The 16,742-nt window shown below is 36.7% G+C and overlaps 1 protein-coding gene across 1 annotated transcript in view; it reads left to right on the top strand.

Annotated features, from left to right (window-relative positions):
- The window catches only part of LOC125249308 (NACHT, LRR and PYD domains-containing protein 3-like), a 47,430-nt gene extending 39,722 nt beyond the window's left edge, over window positions 1-7,708 (top strand). The window contains exons 15-16 of the mRNA XM_048161574.1: window positions 2,887-3,068; window positions 7,077-7,708. Coding sequence (XP_048017531.1) covers window positions 2,887-3,068; window positions 7,077-7,078 — 184 coding nt within the window. The 3' untranslated portion in view covers window positions 7,079-7,708. The remainder of the gene's footprint in view (window positions 1-2,886; window positions 3,069-7,076) is intronic.
- The last annotated feature ends 9,034 nt before the right edge of the window (window positions 7,709-16,742 follow it).

Genomic DNA, 16,742 nt, shown 5'->3' with positions numbered 1-16,742 from the left:
TACTTATCTCACACAGAATAACCTCCTTGACAACCACCAGTCTGGCTTCAAGAGTGGCCACTCAACTGAGACTGCCCTGCTCTCAGTCACTGAAGCACTGAGACTGGCACGAGCAACTTCAAAATTATCAGTACTCATCAGTGATGCTGATCCAAAATTATCCAAAATGAGCGGGTGCCTGCGGTCACCCGCAGTCACCCGCGGTTACGAGTCATCCAAAAATATTTTTAATGATATTCGGGTCGCGGTCGGTCGGGTCGTTTGAAATAAAGATGCCAATTAAACCTTTGTAATTGTCAGTTTTACTTACTAAAGGTTTCAGTTTTACTTTCATGGGTATTTGTGAACATTTATTTATGGATATTGTAGCCTCAGACTTTGGCTTAGCCTACCTGTTTTTGTTAGTCTAAAATGCGTTAATAAATACTTTATTAACATATTCTATCCCTGCATTTTGTGTTTGTGAGAGCTTCAATTGGGCATTCACGTGGCGAAATAGCCTAAGCCTGCTAATACAAGTGGGAAATCCTTATTTAAAATGCCCGATTTCCCAACACGTTGAACTGAGCAATGCCATTGTACCATTTTAATAGGCTACTTTTAAACACATATAGCTCAGTAATGTCAGTTTTATGTATTTTCTGAGAGGGGGTGGGATTTTTGTTGGGAAAGTCGGGGGAGAGACGCACACTTCGATTAGACTGGATAAACACATGCAGCATCTTAATTGTTAAGAAAATGAAACAAAATAAATGAATAAATCAAGCCTTTATTACATAACACTAGGCTATATCATACAACATTCAGAAAAAGAACAGTTTGCGCTCCTAAGGGCTTTCACACTTTTCCAAAAGTGGGCCTTCTCTCAGTTGACCTGCTGATTAATTCTTCAAGCAGGGTCGAAACATAAACATCGCATTCATCAATAATATGCATCTAGACAGCTGAAATGGAAAATGATGGGCCGCCTCAAGAACTGCCTGCTCTCGCCGCTGCACCTCTGAGCGTACCACGTCAGGTCCTGAAACATTTCTCTCCTCCACAGGCTGGATTAATGGATATTATTGGCCAGGGAGGCTGATGGGGGCGTATGGGAGGGGGGCATTCAGGATTATGGTTTCTCCTATCACTGTTATGCTTATGACACACAACTCTACCTCTCAATCCAACCAGATGATCTGACGGTTGCTGGTCGCATCGCAGCCTGCCTGACAGCCATTTCTGCCATTTCTGAAGGACCACCACCTTCAACTCAACCTTGCAAAAATGGAACTGCTTGTGGTCAATGCCAACCCAACACTTCATCATAACCTTTCAATTCAACTTGGGTCGCCAACCATTACTCCTTCCAGGACAGCCAGGAACCTTGGAGTGGTGATGGATGATTGTTTAAGCTTCACAGATCATATCGCTACAACGGCCCGGTCCTGCAGATTTGCCTTGTACAACATTAGGAAGATTAGATCCTTCCTATCGGAGCATTCCACACAAATTCTTGTCCAAGCTCTTGTCCAGACTGGACTATTGTAATGCTCTCTTGGCTGGCCTTCCAGCATGCACTGTCAAGTCTCTACAAATGATCCAGAATGCTGCAGCAAGACTGGTCTTTAACGAACCGAAGAGAGCACATGTCACACCTCTCTTCATCAGTCTGCATTGGCTGCCAGTAGCTGTTCGCATCCAATTCAAGGCTCTGATGTTTGCCTACAGAACAACCACTGGCTCTGCACCACTATACCTAAACTTACTACCTCAAACTTATGCACCCTCCAGAAATTTGTGTTCTGCAAGTGAACGGCGCCTTGTGGTGCCATCACAAAGGGGCACAAAATCACTCTCACAGACCTTCTCCGGGTCTGTTCCTGGCTGGTGGAATGACCTGCCACGCTCTATCCGAGCAGCCACTTTCAAAAAACTGCTAAAGACATATCTTTTTCGTCAACACTTGACCCAGTAATAGTAGCACTTACTTTTTATTTATCTTTCTTTTCATCGATTTCTACTCTTTTTCCATCTATTTGTGTATTTAAAAAAAAAAATCCTTGCTATGAGCACTTTAATAATTAAACTGTGACTTAACACAGCATTTACATACTGTTGTACTCATGTTAATTTGATTGCTTCTACTGTTCTCATTTGTAAGTTGCTTTGGAGATGTAAATGTAAATGTAATCATAACTTTTATCTCCATACCAAAATCCCAGATGGCCAGACAGTGATTCATCTTTTATAAATCGTTAAAATATTAATGTCTGTGATGCTGTGAGCATGGAGACTGTTGTGTAGACTAATATTTTAAATGTTTAACTTTTTAAATTGTTAAATGTTTAATATGAATAAATAGCGCTCATAAATGGCCGTCGAGATGGCATTCTCAAGTGAAATGAGTCGAGGCTTGGACCCAGAAAACGGCGTTCCTTACATCACGACTTAACACGCGGATGACTTTGACACCATTTGACACCTGGCACCATCAACTAGTTAGCAAGAATCAGACTACAAAATGCGCTCCAATCATGATACATGCAACCCTTCCTCGGTCAGCCACGTTGCCAAATCAATCCCTGTGCCAGATGTTGAACAAACAAACCATAATCAAAAACTCCATAAAAAGTTTTGAATGTTGTGAGCTGTGAAAATTATGTGATTTAAAACCATTATACAGTGTGCGCCATTGTAAAGACTGTAAGTTTATCCCTCACAGCCCTCAATTCAATATGGCGTCTGGCCTGACTAGGGTCCATTGCCTTTGCCTGAATATAATTTTAAAATGATGATAGTGGTAAATGCTGTTTCATATTCCTTTAACTCAGAAACTGTTAAAACATCAAATAACACTGAATCATGAATTTATATTGGGCTAAAGAGTGTTGTTGTTCTTTATAGGTTGTGTGAGTGTGGTGTCACAGAGAAAGGTTGTGCTGCTCTGGCATCAGCTCTGAGATCAAACCCCTCATACCTGAGACAACTGAATATGTCTGGAAATAAACGAGGACATCCAGGAGTGAACCTGCTTTATGATCTAAAGAAAGATCCAAATTGTAAACTGGAGGGATTAGGCCAATACTGTGAGTATATTTTTATTTTATATGTGACTGTGTGTTTGTGGATGGAGGTTGATGGTCACTCAAGGTTTCTCTTTACTGGACCCTGGGACAAGCACAATCAAAGACTGGTTAGTATGCAGTTCATTGATGTTAACTGTTTGTAAGGTAAGGGAATTGTGAGCATATAATGGACAAAAACTTAAAATAGAGCATACAATAAAAAATAGAATATAAAACATTATCTTTGTTCTCATTTCTTGTCAATTCACATTAATAAAAAGAAACTATGAACTTAAGTAACCATCATTTTACATATTTTTGTATAACTGAAATACAGAAAAACAAGAACACAACCCTAATATAGAGCAGTTACATAGTTAAGCATGTGCAAGCATATTACATTTGCGCTAATGCCAATTCTCAATTAGGGCTGACTTTTTTTTTTGTACACAGAACATGACAAAACCAAATTAACATACCTGGGACAAAGACAACCAAAGACTGGTTAATATACAGTTATGTGATGTTACTCAGAAGTCTTAACCTCTTCTAAAAAGTCTAAAAATAAATAAATAAATAAATAAATAAAAATTTTTTGCCATAATTCTCCTGTATTTATGTATTTTTACTAAGGCCAACGGGTGGCGGTGAGCCCGAGTGTGAGGGCCCTTTCATCGCTGCTTGCAGCTTTAATTAACAATGTTTTTTGATCTGCCTGCATTGACACCCTTGTATGTGAACAGAACTGAGCTGGACGATGACATCACTGTTTTCTACAGTGCTCATATATAGATAAATTAACTAATTATTGATTTTTACAACAGAATGAATCAATACTGAATTTACTTAAGCTGGACAATGATGACATTTTCTTTCAGAGCTGCCGTGCAGCCAAAATTATTTACCGGTTATCACTGTGAAGCTGCTTTGACACAATCTGCATTGTAAAAAGCGCTTTATATAAATAAAGGTGACTTGACTTGATGTTTGACTCGACTGACAGAAACTGGAAGCTGGTAGGCAAAAGAAGTAAATTTGTGTGTAATTTAAAGTTTACACTTCTGCTTGAAAACAACCAAAACTCAATTTTTAAGATGAAGCAATCATTGAAGCAACTTATGGACAGTAAGACTCTCTGTAAGACGTATGCGAATATAACGTATGCGAATGCAAGTGGTATAACAGCCAATGGCGAGTTTTCAAAATTTATCAATTTAACAGCAAACTTTTTACTTGTTACAGAATGTTACAGAGCTTTGTTTACAGAATGGGTAGCAACCAGATTTTACATCGCAACTATGGAAAAATTTTAGTCCATAAATTTGGATTAAAGGTGCACTATGTAATATTTTCTGTCCGCTAGAGGTCGCTAAAAGCCTATTCAAAACAAAGGCGTAGCTTGATGAAGTTTGAGCGCAGAATCTAGGGCTGCAACTAACGATTACTTTGATCATCAATTAGTTGGCCGATTATTTTTTCGGTGAATCAATTAAATCGGATAAAAAATCTTAATTTTATTTATTTTATTTTTTTTGACAAAAAAAAAAAAAACACATTATTGCACATTCTGCCCAATGTACTTCAAACAAATGTGCTATAAAAACATACAGTGCTACATTTATTAGACTACCTGTCATAATAAAGAGCACAAATATTTTATGAATCTATCAAAACTTGTTTAAAACTAAAAATATTATTGCCTATTACTAGGCAAATAACAAACTGAAACAACTAAATAGTTATTATTCACACATAATATAAAAAAAATAAAACTTAATAACAATCTGTTGTTATTGATTGATTGTAATTGAGCATCTGAAAAAAAAAACAACAACTATAAAGTGCTTTCCCTTTTTTATTGCCTTTCTTGTAAAACAGTAACATCTCAAAATCATGGATATCAACAATAAATACATTGTAGCTTTAGAAATACTGCTGTGACTAAAGAGCTTACACATACTGGTGGAGTAACCATTACAGAAACATGAAAAATGATTTTGGTAATCACCAATACTGATAGTTTAGGACAGCTGTGGAAGAAACCTTACATTGGGTGGCAGAGGTCTAATAAATTTGTTAAGCACTGTATATTGTGAATATAGTGTAAATCTCTACATTACAAATGAAGATAGTAATAAAGATAATAAACTCAGTGTTAACCAACAGGCAAGATAAATGTTCTGCAGGAACACACACATTCACTCTGGACACAATCACCTCTTACTGTCATTTCTTTATCCTGTAAATAGGCTATAAGAAACGTCTTACATTTAAACATGTTGTTATCCCTTTACAGTTACTACTCTCATAAAATACAACAATGACATGTTGTTTTTTAAATCTAAATTTAACTTTAAACAACCAATATTTCAGCACACGGGTGCGCGCACCGGCACTAACTCAGTAAAGTTTGAAGTTTAACGCAGACTGACAGGACAAGCCTTTATGCAAAATTGAAATGCTCGCGTGAATTTGTAACTTTTACAGATAAGGATATAGCCATAGAATGAACGTTTTGCACTGAGAATGCACATACATCTGTCAAAGCGCCTGACAGGGTTAGCCATTATGTAAATGCATTAGCTTGAAGCTTAAAATAAATAATTCTCATGTTTTGATCAGCTTTGATCTCGTATCTTTCCCACAGCCGCTCAATCTGTTTTTTCTTCACTATTTTTAGATGCATTTTGTCCATAGAAATGCGTTATTCAGTGCTGTAATTTGATGCAACTGTCAGATGTTTTCAGTGCACAGTGGGCAGACCCGACTAATCGATAATGAGAATCGTTGTCGATTTTCATTATCGATTATTATTGATTTTATCGAATAGTTGTTGCAGCCCTAGCGGAATCTTGGGACATGTGGTCTTCACCTCAGCGGCCGGTGCAAAAGAATAGGGATTGGACTCAGGAAGAAATCATGTTCATGGATGTGATTATTAACGTTACTGTAGTATGAAGCAGAGCAGGAGCGAGTGTTGTGGAGCTGAACGAGGAGCTGGAGCGATTGATCAACACACGCCTCACGAGCAGCGGGACTTTTATTATGACACAGTCGCCGGCGCCGCTTCCTCTTTTCCGGTCATGAGTATGAGGTAACGCAGCTCTGTTTATCATATTAGATACATTTGAGAGTGTTGAAAATGATGTTATAACGTTACTCTGTGCGTTCGCTCGGCGGCTGCTGTGAGACACTGTTACACACTGCAGTAAGATAGATCGATTTTACAATATCATATTAAATGCTGGATGATTGTGTTGATAAATGTCATGCAATTCATTTTAAAACGTATTGTATGATGGAGAAAATGCTGTATTACTGTTACTAAAAATAAAGCTGCATCTGATTATGCTATGTTAGCTACTTCACAAAATAGTGTTTTTCTCTGAGGCATGATAAAGCATGGTACTCGCAAAAAATCAAGAAAATTAGATTTAAACAAAAAGACTAAACGTGTTGAGCTATATAACAACAATTAGTTTTCTGTCTATAAATATATCAAAACAGTTGTTCCCTTGTCTATTAAAACATGTAAATATTAAAGCGTCTTTGGTGTTTCCATGGTTTCTACAAAATAAACCCGGAAACCGAGGGTAACGCGGGTATGACTGCATTGACAGGCGACTCCTCACACGTCCCGGAGCCTTGGTTAAAACTGCAATTTTCTCACGATTTACAAATAGTTGCAACCATTTGGGATATTGTAAGTACTCAAGTGAACAAAATATATAACACTGGCCTAGTGGTTTTTGGATATTTTACTGCACAATTCTTACATATTGCACCTTTAGGCTTTTGCCTTTGGATTAAAGCTGCTAGCTTTGTATACGGATTGTTTGCAAAAAAATTCTGTATTCTGTAAAAAAGGTTGCATCACTTCTAGTTCAGGTTTTTGTATGTACTTTGTTAAATATTGAGCTGTTTGAGTTTTTATTCATCATTTTATTTGTTTTTATCTGTGGTTGTAATATTAATATTACTAATAGTTCTGTATGTCTCTCATGATGTGATGTGTCTGTTTTGTTGTAGAACTCTCAGTCAGTCCAGTTTTCTCAGAATTAGCCGACGGTGAATGAGAAGCCACTAAAGAGAGTCACAATCAACAGAGACTGAAGACACAGTGACACCCACAGCGATCACACTTCCATGTCTGTGACTTCGCATTTTTATGTTTTTTTGTTTTTGTGGGTTTGTTTTAAATTACAGATGTCATAAGATTCCACAATGATTTATTAGAGGACTAACTTACAGATGATGAATAATATAATAATAATGTAATAGGTATTGATTACAAATTGTGCTGCTTGTTTACAATGTAGATGGTGTAACACCCAATATACACAGCAAGAGAGTGACTCCCATTGTGAGATTCCTGACAATACCATGATTGGCCACTGGGGGAGCCAACCTTGAGAACTTTCTCCACTCAGTATGATTAGTGTAATCAGTTCACCTGTGTCTATGAACCATCAAATACAAACTTATGTTAAGTTAAAATTGTATTTTTTTCTCTATGGCATTTTAAAAATGATGTCTCATGATTGTACTACTTGCTTTTTAATTTTAATTATGTTGATGTGTTATCTTTTTTGTTCATTTTGTACAGCACTTTGGTCAACCTAAGTTGTATTTATACAGTGCTATATAAATAAAGAAAGAGAAACTTGTGTGTCAAAATGCCCATTTGTGAGTATCCTCGTAAACACAGTCATTTATGTCTTAAGTGAATATAAACAGTTAAAGGGTTAGTTCACCCAAAAATGAAAATTCTGTCATTTATTACTCACCCTCATGCCGTTCCACACCCGTAAGACCTTTGTTCATCTTCAGAACACAAATTAAGATATTTTTGATGAAATCCGATGGCTCCGTGAGGCCTCCATAGGGAGCAATGACATTTCTTCTCTCAAGATCCATTAATGTACTAAAAACATATTTAAATCAGTTCATGTGAGTACAGTGGTTCAATATTAATATTATAAAGCGATGAGAATATTTTTGGTGCAGCAAAAAACAAAACAAAATAACGACTTATATAGTGATGGCCGATTTCGAAAGACTGCTTCAGGAAGCATCAGAGCACAGATGAATCAGCGTGTCATTCATTCTTTAATAAAGTCTGTATGGTGCCCTGGTGGCCTGTATACAGTAGGAAGTACAAATGTCAACCAGGATTTATCACTTACACTAGATAGCGTTACATCACTTCAAAAGAATTATATTTAAAACTAGACCTCTGAGTAATACTGAAAATGTTGCTATAAATTACAGCAACACTTCCCCATTTGCCTTTGTTGGACATCAGTTAAATTATTACCCTTAAATGGGTTTGGGAGTTTTTTGGGACCCACTTTATATTAAGTGGCCTTAACTACTATGTACTTACATTTAAATTAATCATTTGATACAATGCACTTATTGTGTACATACATGTTTTTACATTGTACTTATATTTTAAAAACAGCTGCATGTAATTACATCTGTAATTAATTTCTGTAATTACATTTATAATTACACTATTGACCCATCCCTTAACCCTTACCCCTACCCTTAAACCTACCCATACCACCAAAGCTTTCCCTAACCTTACCCGTATCCCACCTCAATAGCAGCAAAAGTGTTTTGCAATTCAATATTAACACAATAAGTACATTGTACTTATTTTTTGATGTAAGTACATAGTAGTTAAGGCCACTTAATATAAAGTGGGACCATTTTTTGTATATAATAGTTTTGGGAACATCTCTATGAGATGATATCCAGGTGAAAGAGTTTCTATATGTTGGGAATTATCTGACTTCTGTGGTGTGAGGCAGCTAGCAGACGGTCGGTTTAGCCAGTCTGTCTGCTTCCTGACTTGGGCCCCAGTTTGTCATGTTTCAGCTCTAAGACTACGTGCCATATTACTAGAGAAAAGAGTGGCACCATCCCGGGAGGGATGAATACCATCTCTTTTCAACAGGTCAGGTCTGCCCCAAAAACTTTCCAATTGTCTATGAACCTTATCTTATTCTGCGTACACCACTTAGACAGCCAGCTATTGAGTGATGATAGTCTGCCAATTATCTCATTATTCCAGTGAACAGGAAGGGGGCCAGAGCAAATTACAGTGCCTGACATCCGCTTGCGAGTTCACACACCTCTTTAATATTAATTTTAGCGATCTCCAAATGGCGAAGTCAGACATCATTAGTGCCAATGTGAAAAATAATCGTACCCCCGGTTTTACAGACAAGGCTTAAATCTAGTCCCGGACTAAAATACATGTTTGCGCTGTTTTAACTGAAAGCAACTTGCACTGACATATCTTAAAATCTGTCAGTGCTATATTTTGTCTCAAGATGCACACCAGTAATGTTTTTTTTTCTAAGGCATGTTTATTAAAGCTACTGAAATGTTCTAATTAAACTAAGGCCTAATCCTGGCTTAATCTAAGCCCTGTCTGTGAAACCGGGCCTTAGAGTATTTATGATTAGCATTAACCAGCACTTTTAAATTTGCTTTGATGTCAGGCACTCTGGCTCCTGGCAAACATGTGACTATGGTGGCTGGTGTCTCTATTTTCACGTTTCGTATAATAGAATTGCCAATAACTTTCAACAGGATTCTCAGTGGGTGCGTCATTGAGTGGGGAGAACCAGTTTGATGTTCTAATTGGAACTGAACAGCGGTGTTTTGCCCCGCGACTAGGCCGTCTCACAGTCACCCAGTTGCCCTGTGGTACAGGCTCTACAGCCAGAACCAAACAAAGTACGGGGTTCGCTAAGCCGGTCACATCCAAAACAGTATCTAGAGCCCTTGCATTCTTACTATCCTCAATTAAAGTTTGAATGTGTCTCTAATTCTGAAATCTTCTCTTTCAGCCTATTTCCCTGAATTTATGACATGTGAATCCCTCGTTGTTGACAGAGAAAGCTATGCTAAACATGATAGGCAGTGCAAGTAACAACAACAGGGGAAGATTACATTACCACAGTTGTTTGATAAACTCATAGAAAAAGGAGCACACATGAGAAAAAAGACGGTAAGCATGAATGACAAGTTGACAGGCTAGCGAAATGCTAATGTGTTCTGTTAACGATAGCTTTTTAGATTAAAAAAGCTAGCAATGTCAGATTAATGTGATAGGCAATAGTTAATATTAGCCAATATCAGATATATGGTGATGAGTAAGTTATATTTGGCAATATGAACAAAAAGGAATGATAGTAAATAGAGATTCAAAACAGCTATATGGAGCTACAGACGCAAACCACTTAGCAGCGAGGCAGGCAGGAGCAAGTCTGAGCTAAAAACATTTTAAATTGTCTATAAACCCTATATTATTCTGTGGACACCACTTAGCCAGCCAGCCAGCCAGCCAGCCAGCCACTGATTGATGACAGTCTGCTATCTCATCACCCTGGTGCACAGGAGGGTGGCTAGAGCATATTACAGTGTCTGACATCGTACTTGCGAGTTCATATACCTCTTTTACCTCAAAATGTTATTTTAAGTGAAATCCAACTGGTGAAGTCACACATCATTAGTGCCAATGTGAATAGCAATCATATAGTATTTATGGTTAGCATTAGCCAGCACTAAATTTGCCTTGATGTCAGGTACTCTGGCTCCCGGGAAACATTTGACGATGGTGGCTGGTGTATATTTTGACGTCCCGTGCAATAGAGTCACCAATAACTAGGGATCTTTCAACAGGATTCTCACTGAGGAGAACCTGTTTGATGTTCTAATCAGAACAGAACAGTGTTGTTTTTTCCTGCGACAATGCAGTCTCACAGTCACCCAGTCGCTGTGCTGCGGGGGCTCTGCAACCGGAACCAAACAATGTAAGATAGTCATATCCAAAGCAGTATTTGGAGCCCTTGCATTCTTACAATCCTCGATTACAGTTTGGATATGTGTCTCTAATTCTGAAATCTTTCAGTCTTCCCTGCATTTATCACATGTGAAACCCTCACTACTGACAGAGAATGCTACATTAAACGTGGCAGGCAGTGCAAGTGACGATAACAGACACACACACTTTTCCTAATGGCAGAATCAGAGAACTGCAGGTATTTGGAAATCTAAGCAATTCTTGCCCCTTGCCGTTCTCAAGTAAAGGATTTGGACATTGACTGGTGCTCTTTTAAATGTTAGTGTCATGAATTAGGCGCCTTTTACAAGGCGGAGAACTGAAACCATTCAGCTGCACACAATTTCAAGATCATTCAAGATTTATAAATTTTACATCTGGAAGAGGTGTACGCACGTTTTTTTGTGCGTATGTTCATTCTCTGAATCACACATATGCACATTTGAGAAATGATCGTAAGATCAAATGTAGGATGCAACATTTTATAAATGGGGCCCCTATGGCTAGCTACAATACCCCTCCCTCCATATGCTGATGTGAACTGGATGAAATATTCTAAATGATATCAAGCCATAATCTGACATAATCACACCATCTTTCTTTTCTTGTTTGGCCAGAGGAGAATTGACCTCCTGACTGAGCCTGGTTTCTCCCAAGGCTTTTTCCCCTCCACCATTCTGTCACCTGATGGAATTTAGGTTCCTTGCCACTGTGGCCTTTGGCTTGCTTAGTTGGGGACACAAGACTTAAGATCGTCCTAGACTAAAATGCATGTTTGAGCTGTTTTAACTGAAAGCAACTTGTACTGACAGATCTTAAAATATGCCAGTGTCATTGTTTTGTCTCAAGATGCACACCACTAATGTTTTTTTCTAGTGTACATTTATAAAAGATACTTAAATATCCTAATTGAACATAGGCCTAATCCTGGTTTAGGCTAAGCCCTGTCTGTGAAACTGGGCCTTAACTCTTTCCCCAACAGCATTTTTTAAAAAGTTGCCAGTCAGCGCCAGCATTTTTGATAATTTTTACAAAACTTCCATGGTCCCCTGAATATTTTATTGTATGAATGTCGGAACATGCAATATATCAAAAGAAATGCATAATTACATGCAATTAACCCAAAACCAAACCCTAATCTTAACCTAACCCTATAGTAAACACATTGTCAATTATTATTACTCAGGACTTAAAATGTATAATTACACTGCAACACTGACACCTTAAAATAAAGGGCAGGCAACCATTTTATTCTAGCTTCATGCATTCTTCATCAACGTGTGGGTAAGTTTCATTATAAAAGGCAACATTTTTAACAAAAAGCAGAGCAAATCGTGTTTTTGTGAAAGACCACGTCCGGATAGGATTCAGAAGGATGATCAAAACAGTAGATTGAGTCCATCACCACCTCCAAAGCTTCAGTCATTTCCTCTTCATGGGTTCAATATTTCATTCAGTAACATTATGCATTTTTGATTTATAAGTAAATCATCGCTTTAGATTACATGCGTGTAAGCAATGCTTCTATTGCTTGTTTCTGCTTCTTCACTTTGAATTCAGAGATTTTGCACTATTTTAGAAGATGTGTAACAGCACCCCCTACCGTATACACAAATGCAAATGCATAAATATGAGTTTGAGGATGTAACAGTTGAGTAGAACAGGTTGCCATCTCATAATTATGCATGATGTGAACGCAGCATAAGCTTGGTTTTTGGTTCAAAATGAACTGTAAAAATTTGCTGCCGTTTGTATGTGGTGCTCATATCTACAACTCTGCATAGCCTCAGGGAACATATTGCTTTAAGAACTCTGGGTGAAATGTTAGCAAATACTACCATCTAGTGTTGATTAAAGATTTTAAGTGAGTACACAAGAGAAATTAAATACTGTAATTTCAATGACAGCATTATTTTCCAGTGAAGAAGGCTTCATGAGAAACTCTCCACCAAATAAAATCACGGGTGTGTTCATCAGTCCCTGTAACATCAAAACAGGATTTAACTATTAATGCTGACTATGAAGAGCAGAGGCATAGTTACTTTTTATTAGCTTGCTACCTAACCAACATAAATTTCAACCAAGTTATCGACACTAAAATATACCCTTTACCAGTCACTTTAGTTTTGTAACTTCATTTAAATTGGTACCCAGGTGAAAAAAAAAAAAGAACATTGCTATAATATAATATACTTAAAGTGCTCTATTTTCATACACTAATTTTGTACTTATTATACAAAAAAATTCTTCTTTAGTACTATTTAAGATCATCTTAAGAGCATCTAAGTGTACTCAACTGTGCTATTTTGAGACAGCATGAAATATGAACTAAAATGTGCTTTTAATATACCATCTCTGTATTTAAAAAAAAATATTTCAATACCACTTGTAGTACACTATGGGTTCAAATGTACTATAAGTGGTATTGAAATATTTTTTTTAAAATATAGATAGTATATTAAAAGCACATTTTAGTTCATATTTCATGCTGTCTCAAAATAGCACAGTTGAGTACACTTAGATGATCTTAAGATGATCTTAAGTGGTACTTTTTAGTATATTAGTAAGAATATTTAGTATATTAAGTACAAAATTAGTGTACGAAAATAGAGTACTTTAAGTACATTATTGAAGTGTACTTGTTTTTTTTTTTCACCTGGGCAAACAATGTAAGGAGTGAACACAAGCTGATGTACATGCATGGACATTAGCTCAGCCTGCTTACTAAAAATAACTTTCTTTTATATCAAATAAACAAGTAAAATCACTTTTTAAACCTACAAAATTTCTTAAGTGATGTTAAAACAATTTAATCACAAGGACCATTTTTTTCCCCCCTAAAGTACCTGCTTTTAAAAAGATCATCTTTATTCTCTGCCATTTTTAATATAGTCTAGCAGTGACTCTGCCGTGGCCTCATGGGACAGTAAAGTGTCCATTGGATACTCGCTCCAGAATCTTTGTGGAAGTAGATCCAGGGACTTTCCACCTTCAAAAACTATGGCTGAATTCAGAACATCAACATACTCTATTTTCACTGTATCTTTATAAAGCAGAAATAGTAAGGATCTTATGCTAGTATGACATTCCCAATTCATCCAAGTAAAGCTCAATATGGCATCTACCCTAATCAAGGTCTATTTGTGAAAGTGTTGCTGTTGCAGAATTTGCATCCAAACGTTGAGAAACTGTTGAATTAGCTCTCAATGTTTTAATAGAAGTGTCGAATTAAGAGAACAATTAAGAATGTGAGATTCCTTTTTTTTTTTTTTTTGTAAATTGTAACTGTAGTTTAAATTTGGGGTTTGTATTGGGAGAATTTATTAAACGAAATGTTTAAAAATCTTGATCGAAAATAACATTTAATTCTGTATATAATTATAATCCAGAAACGTTTCCTTAAACTAGATCAGTAAAGTTTGATAAACTTTGATACTGGCTTGACAAAGCCTTGTCTGAAAGTTTGAAATAACTTTGAAAAGCTTTAAGTTAAGATTTATATCAACATTTTATTGATTTTATTTCCTTAACATGTTCTAGCATATATTTTAACACAATGTTAGCACATTTAAACAAGTTGCTAACATGTTTTAATGCGATTTAGGATGTAGCAGGCATGTTTCTAGCATGACTAAATGCGAGCATGTTTCTGGCATAAATGAACACATTGCTCATATTTTAACATGTCGCTAACATGATTTAACACACTGCTAGCACGTTTTAACACATTGCTAGCACATTTCAAACATGATTTAACATGTCGCTAACATGATTTAATACATTGTTAGCACGATTCAACACATTGCTAACAGGTTTCTAGCATGATTTAACATGATTCTGCATGTTGGCAGATATATGGTGGATGTAGATGTAGGTTAAATAATCAGCAAGAGTTCATGTTTGAAAATTGAGCCCCTCAATGACAATCTATGGGATTTTTCGTGAATTTGATCTTCAGGTTTTTCAAACTGGAAGATCAAATTTACGAAAAATCCCAAGTCCAGTCAGTTAGAAAAGAGACGGCATACGGAGTCAGAACAGTCTGAAGGTCTGAGCAGAGTTTGGCGGTCATAGATAGAGCGGCTTGGACCGCATTCATTTTATTTTTCAGGTCTCAGAAGAAGCATCAGCTTCAATAATAGATCAGCAGGATGATGGATTTGTCAGGTCAACATAATAAACATGCATTGACCTCTATTGATCCTAATAACTCAGACCACAATGATCCTGATATAAAACATTAACCAAACTAATCATGCTCAGAGCACAATCTTTCAATTTAGAAACTTTACTCATTACTTTCATTGTGAAAAAAGGGCACTCTGAGAAAAATAACCATGAGGACTGTAAAGAGACTGGAGAATATCAGACCTTAAAATCCAGAGAAGCCTCACAATCTGCTGCATTTGCATTAAGAAATGTGAAGCTGATATGAAGAACCTGAGAGTAAAGTAGGAAATCCTGATAAATGAAGTGTCAGAGAGATTGAGCTTTCATAAGGTAAGATATAACAGGCTAAACAGACCAGAATCAGACATCAAGATTAAAACTGAAGACTACTGAAACTGTAATCCATATTTATATAGTTGGATCAGCAGTTAAATTAATTAGAACACCAAAAAAAAAAAAAAACCTTAAGATTTAATAAAAAAACAAACAAAAAAACAACAACCAGCTTTAGTAGTACGCACGTCCTGATTTTGCAGAGTCAGATGCGTTTCTGGGTCAATATATTTTGTTGGTCCTGGAACAACATTCCAGTCTGAAAATTTAGTCTTAACCCTATTCCTACCCCTAAACCTAACCCTAACCATAACTTATCCCAAAAATCAGAGGGAAATGACCGATGAATAACACCAGTGTTGCCAGACGTACGATAATTATCGTATTTGTACGATAATTTTGACCTCTGTACGATCAATAATGAAAAAAAAATCCCATAATGTACGATAATTTCAGTATTTTGACACTTAAAATGATGGTCGTTATAATCGGCTCATTGATCTAGCTGTGTGGATCCTAACGTGAACTTTGTTAGGGAGGTCTTCCATCTCATCTCATGTTACTTCTTCTCGGCCAATCATTGTGGAGAATGAATCTCTCTCACGAGCTCAACCCTGCATCCCAACGTGCATACTGTCCACCCTATCCGCCCGAAATAGTATTGAAAATGACTGATGTCACATACTATTTAGGATGGATAGTATGCACATTGAGACGCAGGCCAAGTTAACATTTCTGCCGCGGCGCTCAGTTGTTTCCCACTAAGGCACGCCTAATAATTATTCATGTATTGTGGTAATTTACAGTTCATGTCAAAAAGTTGTTGGTCTATAGATAAATAGCTGTATTCTGTACGTTTGACTCATGTCACCTTTATATACAGCTCTTTTTACAATGCAGATTGTGTCAAAGTACAGCTTTACAGAGATAGAGGGAACATAATTTTGGCTGTACAGCAGCAAAAATAGTGTGATTGTCCAGCTTAAGTTAGTTCAGTATTGATTCTTTCCGTTGTAAAAATCATTAGTTATTAATTTAGTTCATTTACCTAAACTAAAAAGTCGTGTACGATAATTTTCTTCCAAATACGATCATTTTGAGCTTCTGGTACTATAATTGGACATTTCCAATCTGGCAACACTGAATAACACTGATGTAGAAGCACCAATTCATGATTTGAAGCCTAAACTTGACAATCTGTAAACTTGTCCCTCAAATCTGATTGGCTGATTTGAATGTTGTTCCAGGATAAACAAAAACGTTGACCCAGGCAAAATCAGGTTCTGTTTAAAGGATTAGTTCACTTTAAAATGAAAATTAGCCCAAGATTTACT

This window comes from Megalobrama amblycephala, linkage group LG16, assembly GCF_018812025.1.
Source record: "Megalobrama amblycephala isolate DHTTF-2021 linkage group LG16, ASM1881202v1, whole genome shotgun sequence".
NCBI lineage: Eukaryota > Metazoa > Chordata > Actinopteri > Cypriniformes > Xenocyprididae > Megalobrama > Megalobrama amblycephala.
Note: the sequence above shows the minus strand (reverse complement) of the source record. Positions and strands in the feature narration are given on the sequence as shown.